This window comes from Opisthorchis viverrini (genome assembly GCF_000715545.1).
Source record: "Opisthorchis viverrini unplaced genomic scaffold opera_v5_458, whole genome shotgun sequence".
Taxonomy (NCBI): Eukaryota; Metazoa; Platyhelminthes; class Trematoda; order Opisthorchiida; family Opisthorchiidae; genus Opisthorchis; species Opisthorchis viverrini.
Genome location: NW_008752121.1, coordinates 184,182 through 197,525, shown reverse-complemented (window position 1 = coordinate 197,525; position 13,344 = coordinate 184,182). Strand labels below are relative to the sequence as shown.

Sequence of the window (13,344 nt, the reverse complement as noted above, 5' to 3'; positions counted from 1 at the left end):
GCTTGTATTTGAGTAACAGTCAATGAATATCCAGTAAAGTTCAGAAAGACACATGAGAGTTTTACTCCCCTGTCCAATAGTCTGTAACTGATCAGTTGGTGTTTTCCAATAAGCAACTTTGCAGCCACGGCCTTTTTACTTTCACTGGTAGCTGGCAGGCAATAGTGCTCCAAGTTGAGAGAACTGCCGACTTATGGACCACCAGAGCCACGTCACGGCCGGCCATGGATTGGAATAGTCCCGTATCGCTTAGCATGTGATTGACAGGCCTTCTAAACAAGAATACTCATTTTAAAAAATCCCCTTTAAATTGTGATAACTTGTTCAATTCAGGAGGGATGATGCAGAATCGCTGGGAGAAATTTCTGACCGAATTCGACTACTAAAAATCCGTACACGGGTGAGTTTGCACAGTCGTATTGTTCCCAGTGAGCAAAAAGCAAGTACAAATTAGCCTAAAACGTTGTTCAGCTGTAACACCCTTTTAGCGCCTAGCTGCCATATCACTCAGAGGAAGCAGAAGGGCTGGGATATTGCCAGGTTGTCCAAGCATAGACAGAGGAAGTCGAGATCCAGAGGTGGAATTCGAACCATGGACCTTTCGGTCAGTAAATATGCGCTGTAAATACTGAGCCAGAAAACCCAGAGTTTGCCTACTCCGTTCTTGAAACAAGTGAGCAAGGAAAAGGTGGTGCACCAAGCGTTTTGCGCCTCTGGTCATTTCTTGCACCTGATGGAGAATTTGATGATATGAGTATACTATGTCTCCATCTCCAAGAAACGACCTAATTTGCCTAAAAACCAATCGATTTACTGAATAGATACCGAAATAACCAACAATTTTGCATTCGATGCGTTCCAAAAAGCAGGTGCTCCCATGATTGTGCGATGGTTCAGCCGAGAAACAGAACTATCCCAACTGGCTTCCTCTTAAACAAGCAAGATCTTAAACTAGACTGGCAGAAACAGCCTGTGCTTGTATTTCCGTCATCTCCATCCAAAGTGTTCCGCATGGTTCACGTAAAAATCTGGGTTGGACAATCAGATAGTAAGTTTGTGAGCAATAGAAGTCTTGACTTTTCCTTGCCCGTGATGGACTAACAGTGACTGATTAGCGAAAATATACACTCATTTACAAACTAATTTGGATTTCCAAGAGACTCCCCTGGAACTCAGCTAAATCTCTTTGTTGTGATGTTCCCAGGCGACTGAATGTGCTCCACCAGGCCGCCTCATGTTTCAGTCGCTACGATATTCAAAATATCGTAACACATGTATATTTGCAATGCACTACTCATAAAGTTGCTGAAAATTCGTCGACAGCCCACGACTCGTTTCGCCCTTCTTGGGGCTCATCAGGTAGACGCAGTCCCCGAGTTTCCGTCAGTCTTATGTTCTACTTGAAACCAAATTGCACGAAATTAGCGAAATACACTCATTTACAAACTAATTTGGTTTTTCGAGAGACTCACCTGGAACCCAGCTGAATCCCTCGTTTGGGCTGTCGACGAATTCTCAGCAAAATTATGAGTAGCGCATTACAAATAAACAGTGAGTGATCTTCAAGGATTTCTTCGCTTGATGCTTAGGTAGTTTCAAAAAGTTGGTTGGTGATTACATCTGGTTTGAACCTGTGTTTCTTGTGGCGCTCTCCAACATCGGTGTTCTGCGGTACACCCACAAACGCAATAGCAGCAAATGCTGATAACACGAGCACCAAACGAAGGCATCCGAGGAAAATGATGTTTAGGTTGTTGATGTGGAAGGTTCTGATAAGAGTAGTTCCATGGTGACGCGATGAGGGATATCCAAGGGAAACATCTTTCTGAAAAATGAAGCACTACTTTCGTGAACTCATCTCAAAGCGTACATATGGTACAGTGAGTGACCGCTTTGAGTTCCATTTTCTGTTGAGTGACACAAGGCTAAGCTGTCCACGAGACGTTCTGGTACATTATCTTCCTCAACAGACACCACTGTGTCCCGCTGTGGGGGTACTTGTGATGTCAAAAATACTATACTAAATCGCCCTGTTCAACATTTTGAGGCTCAAGGCTTGAGATGGCTCAGTGGTTAAGGAGCGAAATTGCCGCCAGAAATGTCCGTGGTTCGAACCTAACCCCAGCATCTCTCGACTGCTCCTCTCTAGGCTTAGGCAACCCGACATTGTCTGAGCACTTGTGGTTCCCTTGAGTAGCACGGTAGCTTGGCACCAAACGAGCGTTACAACTGGGCGGCCTATAACAGTTTCTTCATTTTGGCCATTGAAGGAACAAATAGCCGGACCACACCGGTTAGTGTGTGTGTAGTCACTTGGTCTGTGTTTGATATGAATCCCACATAAGTCATGTAGGTTCTGTGTGCAAAAAGGAAGACATAAATCGACACTTGTGACCAGCCGAATAGAATTCACACAAAGAAAGTTTGAAAGCTATTCTTTTCAGACCTGGACAAATTATCGATTTAAGGCTCAAAATACTTCACAGGAAGATAGAAAGCCGATGTTGTTCTTTGGCGTTGGACTCAACCAGTAAGGGACTGGTTCGAGTGAATCTCACTCCGGAACTCCGTCGGTATCTCCCTCCTTGTGCCGACGAATAGACAGTTATTCCTCTCTAGATGACCATTACAACTGAACGAAAAATACTGATCCCTTATTCAGGGTGATTTCTTCTAGAGGGAATCAACCAGAACTAGTAGCCTGCTCAGAAAGAGATCTCCAAACTCAAATAAATGCTTAACTGGTTGTGATTCGAGTTGTAACCATAATTTTTATGTATCCAGTCCAATCGATTTAGTCCTAGAGTTCGTTGTCCCGGCGTTGTTTATATTTGTGCTAGTTTTATGAGTAAAAAAAAGCGTTCGTTATTTCACTTTGTTGTGCAATAGAAAAAAGATTACCGTCTTGACTTCAGGGGATCTTTGAAAGTGGAGAGTTTGTTGGAAACAAATGCTGGAAGTCAACGCTGTTGCATGAAATTTATGAGACCTGGTGAGTTAAACTGCATGATACATATATTCAGTAACTTGTGTGTGGCTTGTTCTATTATCTAGAATAACCTGCGACAAAAATCATCATCACAGACAGCTACATTGGTGTTGAAACTGCCTTACAATCATAAGGTTCGTCTAATTACATTTCACGACCTAGAGTGAAAAGAAGAGGAAAAGCATGGGTGAGGGAGAGAAGCTTGTGGTGGCCTATGTCAAGCATTCTGAGGTGCCTACACCTACATGAAACTGTCAGCAGGAACGCCACAACATTGATTAGCCGCCATTTCTTACAAAGTCTTCTGTCAAGCACAAATGGGGTCACGAGGACCCCATCCTGGAAGGCGTACAACACCGACAACACACAAACTCTTCGTGATCTCTTTCACACGCTTCTGTCAAGTCATGCGTTCTCCACCTCGCGGTTTCCGCCATTCTGAAGGAGGCACGGGGAACAACACTCGTCTCCGTAGACGGTCTTTCAACATGCGTAGCACACAACCGAGCCATCTTAGTCGCTGATGCTGGATGTTTGCCCCGAGTGAAGTACCTGCGAAAGAAAACTTCCCAAAGTTTTATGAACAGCTTCCTTATCCAACTAATGGCAAACAGAGCTGAACAAAATACGCCCTAGTCTGTCATATCGCACCCCAACACGTCGGATGTCTTTAGATGCAGTCCTAATTCACTTGGTCTGACCGAGATGTGTAATTTTTCATGCAATTTATGCTTTAGAATGCCATATGCACATATACCACAGTTTTGCCTATATACCAACTTTTTGTAAAACACTTCCCACTGATTGGTTGTTGATCACGTGGCACATGGTTCTTTCTCCGAGCATGGCAAATGGCAACCAATCAGCAGCCAGCGATTTCTGAAATTTGTTGCCCACGTCTCAGTGAGTACTTTTGGGACTATATTCTGTGCATCAAACCCATCAACTCTGCGTAGTTGAGCTTTGCATTTAGGCTTTTTCGGACTGTTCACCGGAACACACCAAATTCTGGACCGTTTTAACCAAGGACCAATCAACTATTGCGCTTATCAAGTAGACAATGAATCTAGCTTGGCAGTATTGCTTCACAACTTGTCGGCGCTATCTATCATTACCTTGCCAAAACGAGACCAGATTTACGCGAATGCAGGATTAAAGGTTAGAGCTGGAAGAAGACTAGAACCAAATACTTTCTTGCATACTTTCTTGCATATCTGCACTCGTCTGGGGCCGAACTTTTCATTACGGGGGCACTCAAATTGATATCATACGAGTGTTATAATGCGAACAACGGTGTCTCCTACCTCACTCTAGTTGGTTACACAAGTTCCACCTTACCGAGGCTCGCGAACGGTCTGTGACATCACGGGTGCAAATCCGTTGTGTTCGCAAACCTTTCTACCTTATCCGATTCGAATTATATCAGTGCTGGATGCAGTTGAGTTTAAAACTGCTCTTTTCCTCTTGTTTCTTTTCTTATTCCCTCCTGTTTACATGGGTCAAAGTGCGCTCGTGTTATTTCACACACAACTCTGGACAAAATCGTAGTTCATACCAACCAACTTGTTTCACCTAGATTGACTTAATATATCACACAAATCTGAAGACGGATGCTCGCCTTGTAGTACCATGGATCCCATTACAACACCGATTTTCTCCTGTTACCACTAAACAGTCACTAACCCAAAGGCATAGTGCACTTCGGGTCCCCCAACCATCTCTCTAACAGCTTGGAAGCACACCGAAAACTATTGATTTTCGAATACCTAAAAAATGAGTAGCTTATGTACCATGATTTTGCCTTGATTACGATAATCCATCTAGGAAACCTCTGATACTGATGATACTGATGATTTAGTCGATCATGAACAATAAAGCTTTCCTCGCGCTGGTACACTACATCTCCAAAATATACAAGTGATGTCTCACGCTAAGTAACAGTTAACCAGGATATAAGTGTGGCGAATGGGCTATCTTAACTGCCGTCTAATGTCATTATTGTATTCTAGTTGAAAGCCCGGGAAAGTGGGATAGGTTAACTGCAAAGGGATATCTGGGTCCAGAATTGAGCGTTTCTGCATGCTGTCACACAGACACACGCTAGAGAGGCTGATGGAACTAGTTCACTTGTTTCGAAATGCCTCCACGAGGTTCACATCGCAACACTTTCACCGCAGTTCGAAACCGCAGTTCACAAAGTTGACGAAACAAGAAGAGAGACCACATCAGTTAAAACTCAGAAGTACCTGGCGTGGAAATGAGTATTTCAGTTCCCTGCGGGGAAAAATCGCTGATTAGCCAAGATAAACTCACTGCTTTCATTTGCCTTTTATGGTAACGTATGGACGTAAAACCTAGAAGTACTGGTTGACACAACTTCGTTGTAATCGTCTCATTTGTTTCAAGCGTGTTTTTGCGGGTGACCTTTGAACGATTGGGCGGCAGTCGACAAATCACACTGAAAAGTTGAGCTGGGTTGAGTTGGCGATTAGTATCACCCAGGTAGTTTGTAATCACACTAGTCATGATTTTAGCTTCTCCAGTTTGAAGGCAAACTGCTGAGGATTCAGTTGTTTTTGAGTTGAGTCGATCGACTCACAAGTTCACAGAACACTCCAGAACCAAGGACCGAATGAGGCTAACAATGTGTGGTGTGCAGGTAAGTACTAGCGAAGTGGACCATTGGTTGTGCTGTACTTTTTTCAGAAGGTTGCTGCTGAGTGATCAATGGTAGTTTCTCTACAAGCAATGGCCTGTCAAAACGTCATGGATCTTCACCTGTCTCTTTCGCTTCAACTGACTGGAATGCATTTTTTGTCTTTATAGTGACGGTCGTTCGACCAAACTACCTGACTGTGACGCGCGTGGATACACTTGGAACTCAGTGCAAAACCAACCCGTTTGGGAAGGCTCGGACAGGAATTATTCTCAAGGCCAGCTCGGTGGTTCACTGTTATCAAGGTATGTGAGACCTAAAATGAGTATCGAATTGATTCTTCATCACAGCAAACCGATCCAATCGTTGCAGTTGGAGACCAGTTTTGCTAAGGATTTTTACAGGTCTAGGTGATTTTTCAAGGCACCGTGGGACGAACCTCCAATTATTCCGGAAATTATTTTGATCTTTAAATGAGCACACCACATATTCCGTCAGTAATAACATGCGATGATTTCGAAAAAAATATGGTATGCGCATTTACTCATTTGTGTAGTTGGTACGTTGATTCGTCATGTCTTTAAACATTTCCCCTGAGCAGGTTAGTCCCATAACGAAACAAACTTAAAATAACCACCGGCTTAAAGAAACTGTCGTAGAACTGATTACCGTGGGGAGTATAAAACTTTCCAGATTAATTCCACTTAGGAATAATTAACAACCTCTCAAGAGGATTCACAATTTTTTCTCCTACATGCGATTTTTCCTAGCATCGAAATAAGCCATCCCAAGAACCCTTGGAAATTTCTAAAAAATCGGTGCTTTTGGTCACAAGCTGACTCATCCAAAACCTTTTATCTATTTGAAATCCCCTAAACTCGGTCAGTCTGTATGGACGTAAAACCTAGACGTACTGGAGGAAGAAGGAGTCATTGACTGGCCAACACGAACTAAGCGGTTACAAACTATCAGACTCGATAGTAAACACTTTATTTGCGCGGAATTTTGAAAGTGACCACGCTCGAAAGTGATCTGTTAAAATATTAGGCAGCATGAACAAACTCTACAAAGCGGCTCAATGGTTTCTATATCCACCTTCTATCAGATGCAGGGACGGCACTTTGAGACTTCACCTGACGCTACTCACAAGCTTCATCAGTAGTATTCAAGTCACACCGATAGCAGATAAATTTGAGCGTAACTTCATATTCTTTTCCTAATTATTTTTTTCTTCCAAGGCAACCTAATTCGTCAACTGCCTTATGGAATGCTGATAGAGAATAGAAGAAACGGTACTTTAGGCCCGGTATATTTACACTGCACTCTTCGTTTTCCGTTGGTATCGATCGATCTTCGCATAGGTTGCCGGAAGACAGATGGATATACTCGTGAATTCGTTTAAAGTTTCACGTACACAAGCGGAACAAAGCTTGTTGCAAAGACTTCACCCGGTTGGTCCAGCATTCAAGGTAATTAGGTTGAGGCAACTGCTCGTGAAAAATACGACCGCGCCCATGCTGAACCAGAGACAGTGTACCTGTCATCTGAGAGGAAAATAACCTTGTTGTGATAGTAACTATTCTTCTGAGGAGCAATGTAGACACTGTTAAAATTGTGGGTAAAATACGTGAACTGATTTTCCGTCCAGAAGGCGTTTGAGCGTGTACAGATAAAGATGAAACGCGACGTCAATTTCGATTCAACACGTTTCCCTATCCCGGATTATACGCACTGCCTCACGAATACGGGTCCCATATTCCTTTTGGACAGTTGTCATACAAATACATATACAGTTTGGGACATACTAGTGTTTTTACTAGGTCCTTCGGTACCTGAATTTCGAATTACATATTTTGTCCATGGCCTTCGATTTATGTTCTAACTAGTCTTGTGGTCTGCGTAACTCAGTAAAGTAGCAAAGAACATCTATATTTTTTCGATTGTTTATTGAAAAATCTATTCTACAGTGAGTCAACTTGGCGTTTGGTTTGGACAATTTAAGCGATAGTGATGATGATGACGCTCATCATGAGAACGAGGGCAACGAGGACTGCTTGCGAAGTTCTTCCGACCAGTGATGAGGTACAAATCACCGACATAGTTCCCACATACGGTGGGTTGGATATTGCGCGACGTAAATGGTGTGCTATTTTGTTCGCATAACTTCCGTGGTCTTGAAGGGTATTACATTCCAATGGACATCCTCCTTTGCCAGGTTCTGGGGTAGTAGGAGCTCCTGATTATGAAACGGCTATTTAACCAAGCAGGGACAGCAAATATGTAAAGAAGAAGTAGGAAACAACTTGGCTTGCCGACCTGCTTTCTGGATCAAAATCAAACTCCCTAACAGAGTGGTTGTATGATCAACCATCGAGGCTTATAAACGCATGCTTGAGGTGTCTGTGTGCGATAACACTTAGACCTGGAGTCGATACCAGCCGTGCTGTGCGGCAGACATTTTCACAGTTTTAACGATTGACTCTAACCTGGTCAAGTAGATAATGGGAGTAACGATGATGGTGATAAGGCTCAATACGACCGCAAGACCCTGAGCCTGTGGGGCGTACAATTGAAAGCAGACGTCTTGTTTGGTAACAGAATGTTCCTATATTGTGACTGCTTGCTTCTTCAAGTGCGCTCAGTGACCTACTTCCAAGGCAATGTGAACACTTTAACTATGGTGTTTTTTCATTCTTTTTGCAGGAATCATACGGGTTCAACTAACCTCGCATGTCGGGATGACCGTTTGCCATCCTCTATTAGACTGAACTCTTGTTCAAGCCAGAATGACGGGCTGAGTGACCTGCAAAGGTTACAGAACAAAAGGGCATTTGGTGCGGATCCAGTGTGAGTCACCTACTGTTTTATCAAATTGAGTCAAAGCAAGTGTAGACAGGGTACAAAAATTAAACTTGGAAAGTAAGGAAGTCAACGATTTGGTTTAGTTAGTGGCTCTCTTTTAGGAGCATCTTTCCTGTCGAATAACAACTTCTCTAGCTAACAAAGTTTGTAAGTAATATTCTTCGCTATTTCCTGCAATTCAGTGGTAGGTATTCAGTTGAAAGTCTACCTCTCCTTTTCATAAGCCCTGCAGTACTCAGCAGTGCACATCTAGCATATCTATACGAGGATCTTAACTCATAATCTTTTGGACGGAATCAAGAACATTACCACTAGGCTAGATGTAGTAATACCTCAGTTTCGTTCTCGGTCTGAAGCTTCTAAGCTAGCGTTCCCGACAAAACAGCTACAAAAGGTGCACAATTTTTTATTAACGCCCAGAACCAGGAGAAAAACACGTGTACAGCGCCTCGTTCATAAGGTGTATGCGGCGACAACATTCTGGGAATCCCGATGCCTTCTGGACGCGCTACTGGCAACCGGCATTCGACAGATACTGAATCACGATTATCTGTTGGGTCCATAATTTCGGCCAATCAGAGCTCGCCTTGAAGTTGGACCGGCAAGCGGTTCGACATTCTGGCCAATCGCGTGCGGGTAGACGTGTTGGTCGTAGCAACGTCTAAATGTGAAAGTTAAAGTGCCTTCGATGCGGTAATGAATGTAAAACATTGTTCCTTCCGCGATTTTTAACTGCCGGACCCCCTCTGAAGTGGACGGACAGAATTGTGATATAGGTCATTGTTGTGATTGTGTGAGCACAGTCCAGGCTGTGACCTCTGTGTTTGGAAACGGTCAAAGAGAGGTTTGGAGGGATGGATAAATTATTCGCCGTGAAGGGTCGTTTAAAAGAGAGTGTTGCAACCGGGGAACTCATGTTCATAAAAGATTCTATGTATAGGGATCACAGCTTTCACACGAGTTCGATAAACCCTATCATTCTCCAAGGATCAAGTGGCACCCATCAGTTCAATTCATTATTAAAAATTAGCAGATCTGATAAGGCCACCAATGGGAATTATCATCCGTTTGACCATATTGTTGACACTTTTAGCAAGCGTCTCTGTTTGGGGTTTGCTGTTTTCCTATTTGCAAAGTTACGTGTTTTCAGACTCAAGAACTGAACCGAAAGATGGTGAGCATATCACTCATGCAAATTTACACACGGTTCGACAAACAGACCATATTCAGGTTTTACAGAAATTAGACGGAAATGAAATACACTGGGTGTATGGCTTCTTCCCTGTGGAGAAATTTAAGGAGCATTAGAATGAAACACGTTTATAACGGGTTATGAGCTATATGAACTTCAAATACGCTTTGTTTGCGAGGCAATTTAAAACACTATCAATGAGGTTTCGTCTTTGATGTAGGCAAAAAACCATACCCTGACAAAATTTTGTGCAAGACTTTTATTTAAGACTATCACAGAATTTAGATGAATGTCAAATGGACGATGTCAGCGTGCAAGCGAATGCCAGACTCCGCAACAATCGCGATTATCTTGACTGAAAATGTAGTAAATGCTAGGTGCAGATTAAAAGACATTTGTTTCATACTCTTACTAAAATTAGTATGCGTTACAAAATTAGTTGAAATTATCCAAAAGTCTACATATCTAATGCTTAGTTTGAGTGGTCTACGCCCGTCTGGGGCCAATAGTTCCAGAAGTTAGAGGAACATGCAGTGTTTCTCCCAGAGCGTTGAAAGATCCAACAATGAAAAACGCAATCTATTGAGGAGAATGTTGGTATCTCAGGTATCGCTGATAGCTGTTAGTTCGTTGAACAGTTTGATTGTAAACGTTTCACCAACAATCGGGGGAACATCATCAGGGCGTAGTTAGGAAGCATAGCAGTGGGTCGGTGGTTGTGCCGACTACTCAGGTAGAATCGTACTCTGATATGAGCTGTCAGCGGGCCTTACCTCGTTCATCGCATTCTGTCTGTAGTAATCAAACATCTAAGTGGAAACCACTGGTGCGATGTGCTCAGAGATGGATGGCCACGAGGTCAAAAAACAGAGCTGATCAAAGCATCAATCGATGTACTTTTCTTTAGGTCCTAGCAACGTAGTTACAAGACTATCCATGTTTTGGGCTACAAGGCGATGCGCAGTATTAGAAACGACATCCAGGTTTAAAGGGGATGAATCACGAAGGAATTGACTTGAAAATGAATATATTTCAGTACGGTATAGAACTGTTAAAAGATAACATTCAAATGAAATAATTATCAATGCTGAATTCCAGTGAGTTCCGCTCAAAATTCACCTTCGAGGTCATCCTTTGAGGTTATTTTGTTGTGCTCTGTAGCAATCACAAGTTCGTTCATGTGACAGTATGTTTCCCCATTTAGGCTTTCTGTGCAGTATAGAGCTGTGATTAGGGTTGTTTTATCTGAGAAGACCAATAGCCTCACGCGATGAACAATCTTTAATGTGTTTATGGACTATTTCTTTTCTCCAGCCAGGGAGAAAGAAGCTAAAACTTTTCTGGTTATTCTTGGAACCGCGGCGTACCTAATGTGATGAATAGGACGGAATCATTTCCGTTTTAATGATTTCAAAAGATGAGAGAAACTTCCTTCCGAGAAAATATCATTAGAGGAGCCAGTAAACAAGTAACCATTGTAGTATGGTTTCTTTGAATGGGCAGTGAGTGGCTCTGTGTCCTGTCTAACTGGAAACTAATCACTCTGCTGATCAACCGGTTGCGGCTGGACCGTTAAGTGGTCCATAATTAGTTGGAAGGTTGTTAGTTCGAACTATCTGAGTTTTGTGAAACGTGCACCGCTAAAGGTTCTTAACAGGAATAGAACATCCGTAGATTGCTCCTTGGTTTTTCAGGTTGGTGAATTCTCTATTAAACACAGGCAACTTTTCTCATATCATCATGAGTCTTCCGTTTTTGTCGCGACAATTTTTGCAGATTTGTCATCAACAAACCAAAGATGAACACATAAAAACCCCATCTTCATTGTTTCAGAAACTATCCGAATGCACCAGATAACACCTACAAACATATAGGCGTTTTGCCTGGTCAGAACTGTGAGAATTTCTCGTGTCTGCAGACGCCGCCCCCTCAGTACTCGGAACTCGGTCTACCGGATGCGCAGTACTTAAATCCAAATGTTCCACTGGTACATGGGTCGAATTACCCTTCGTAAGTTTAAACATGTTTGTAATTAACGTTACACCACTCGATGGTGTCAGGACGTCTGCTCACATAATCATGCCTATAAATGCTCTGTATGTTTTCAGGTCGTCGAAAACTGATAAGTCTCCCGATGAAATTTTGAATCAGTTTGTTACTACTCAAAACGTCCTAGTAGCTTGTCTACCAATTTCGGGGTAGAATAAATCATGCTTTCAGGCAAAACGGTTCCCTCCCAACCTGAACAACAAGATATTCAGAAATGTGAAAAAGAAATGTTTTCAAAGGGGTGCCACCTTTACAACTTTTTCCATTCAAAGTTCTTTTGTAGTGCACATTGAGGGGTGTTCAGCAGTGAGCTCACGGTGTACGACCCATTTTTTTTTAACATATGCTCTCATCCCGTTCAAAAGAAAAGTGAATTAATCTTCTAACTTCAGCAGTCTCTTCGTACTGATCAGAGGTTCCAAGAACGGTTATATCTACCAAGAAACAACTGCAGTGTTTTGACTGAGTGAGTCCAATGGAATGGATCGCAAAATCGCCGAAGCATGTAGTGACAAACAATGTCGGAAAGAAGATATTGAAATAGACACCAGTTAAAAAATGCTAATTTCAAAAGCAACTCGCGATTGCTTACCGTGTACCTCTCAATCAAATAATTAATTTTTGGCCGAACTGAATGAAACACCTCGTGTATGACCAGCTTGTCCACAGTTTCTTTGGATTCTACTCAGACATGCACTGTTCTGTCAGCAACAAATGGACCAAAGGATTCTGAATGGACTTTGCATTTGTTCATGGATTAATCGATCAAGGACACTCCTTCGATGGTTGGTCACGAAAGTTCCCCTACTGGCGCTTTCTGTTCTAGGTGAAACGGTAGTAATGTAGACAGATTCTTGGCTATTCCACTTTCCATAAATTGCCGCTAGATGTTAGAGGTTCTTTGAGTGGTTTACTTATCCGATTTCCAGAAAGGAAGGCGTGCATACACTTTGTGTAATTCATGCAGCTACTTGCCACATGGTTGTTTTTATGCGACCGTGTGTTCAAACAACTGAGTCAATGCTGTATCTCTTCACCTTCCCTGACGCTACTGGGTTGTAGTCAGAAGACAAGGCGGCCAGAGAAACTGTAATGCAATTACAATATTCTATTTATATGATTCACTTGTGACCTTATTCGATGGTTGATCCGCTGTCAATCAACCAGTCTGTCTCCTGAACGCCCACACCGGTTCCCGGGCGTTTATCCCTTAGTCTCGGTTGGTCATAGATGGCCGTCTGTGCGCTTGTGTGCGGGGTGCCTTGGTGTGGGCGTGAACTTCATGTGTCCCTTTTGACCTTTCTCCGGCACATGATGAAATCAGACGTGATTCAGACGTGTGGGCGTAATCGCACGGCACTGTTTCACATGATTGTTCCGGTGCGTAATAGGCTGATGTGCAGCCGTATTAGTCGTTTAAAGGCCAAACGAACTATACTGGTTCCTCCCTAAATCAGGCTGTCCACTCACACGGATCATTACTGTGCTGATAAACAATAGAGTGGATAGAAAATTAGCAAATAATTTTTCCCCATATCTACTCAAAATGACCAACACCAGGAAGCTGAAATACTCGTAATCGACTAGTACTTAACC

General features: G+C 42.7%; 1 protein-coding gene across 1 annotated transcript in view; it reads left to right on the top strand.

The window, feature by feature from the left end:
- T265_11213 (hypothetical protein) overlaps positions 1-13,344 on the top strand; it is a gene marked incomplete at both ends in the record, with an annotated part of 56,799 nt that overhangs the window by 9,392 nt on the left and 34,063 nt on the right. The window contains 5 exons of the mRNA XM_009177812.1: positions 334-400; positions 2,916-2,992; positions 5,816-5,950; positions 8,349-8,492; positions 11,533-11,709. Of these exons, the coding sequence (XP_009176076.1) occupies positions 334-400; positions 2,916-2,992; positions 5,816-5,950; positions 8,349-8,492; positions 11,533-11,709 (600 nt within the window). The remainder of the gene's footprint in view (positions 1-333; positions 401-2,915; positions 2,993-5,815; positions 5,951-8,348; positions 8,493-11,532; positions 11,710-13,344) is intronic.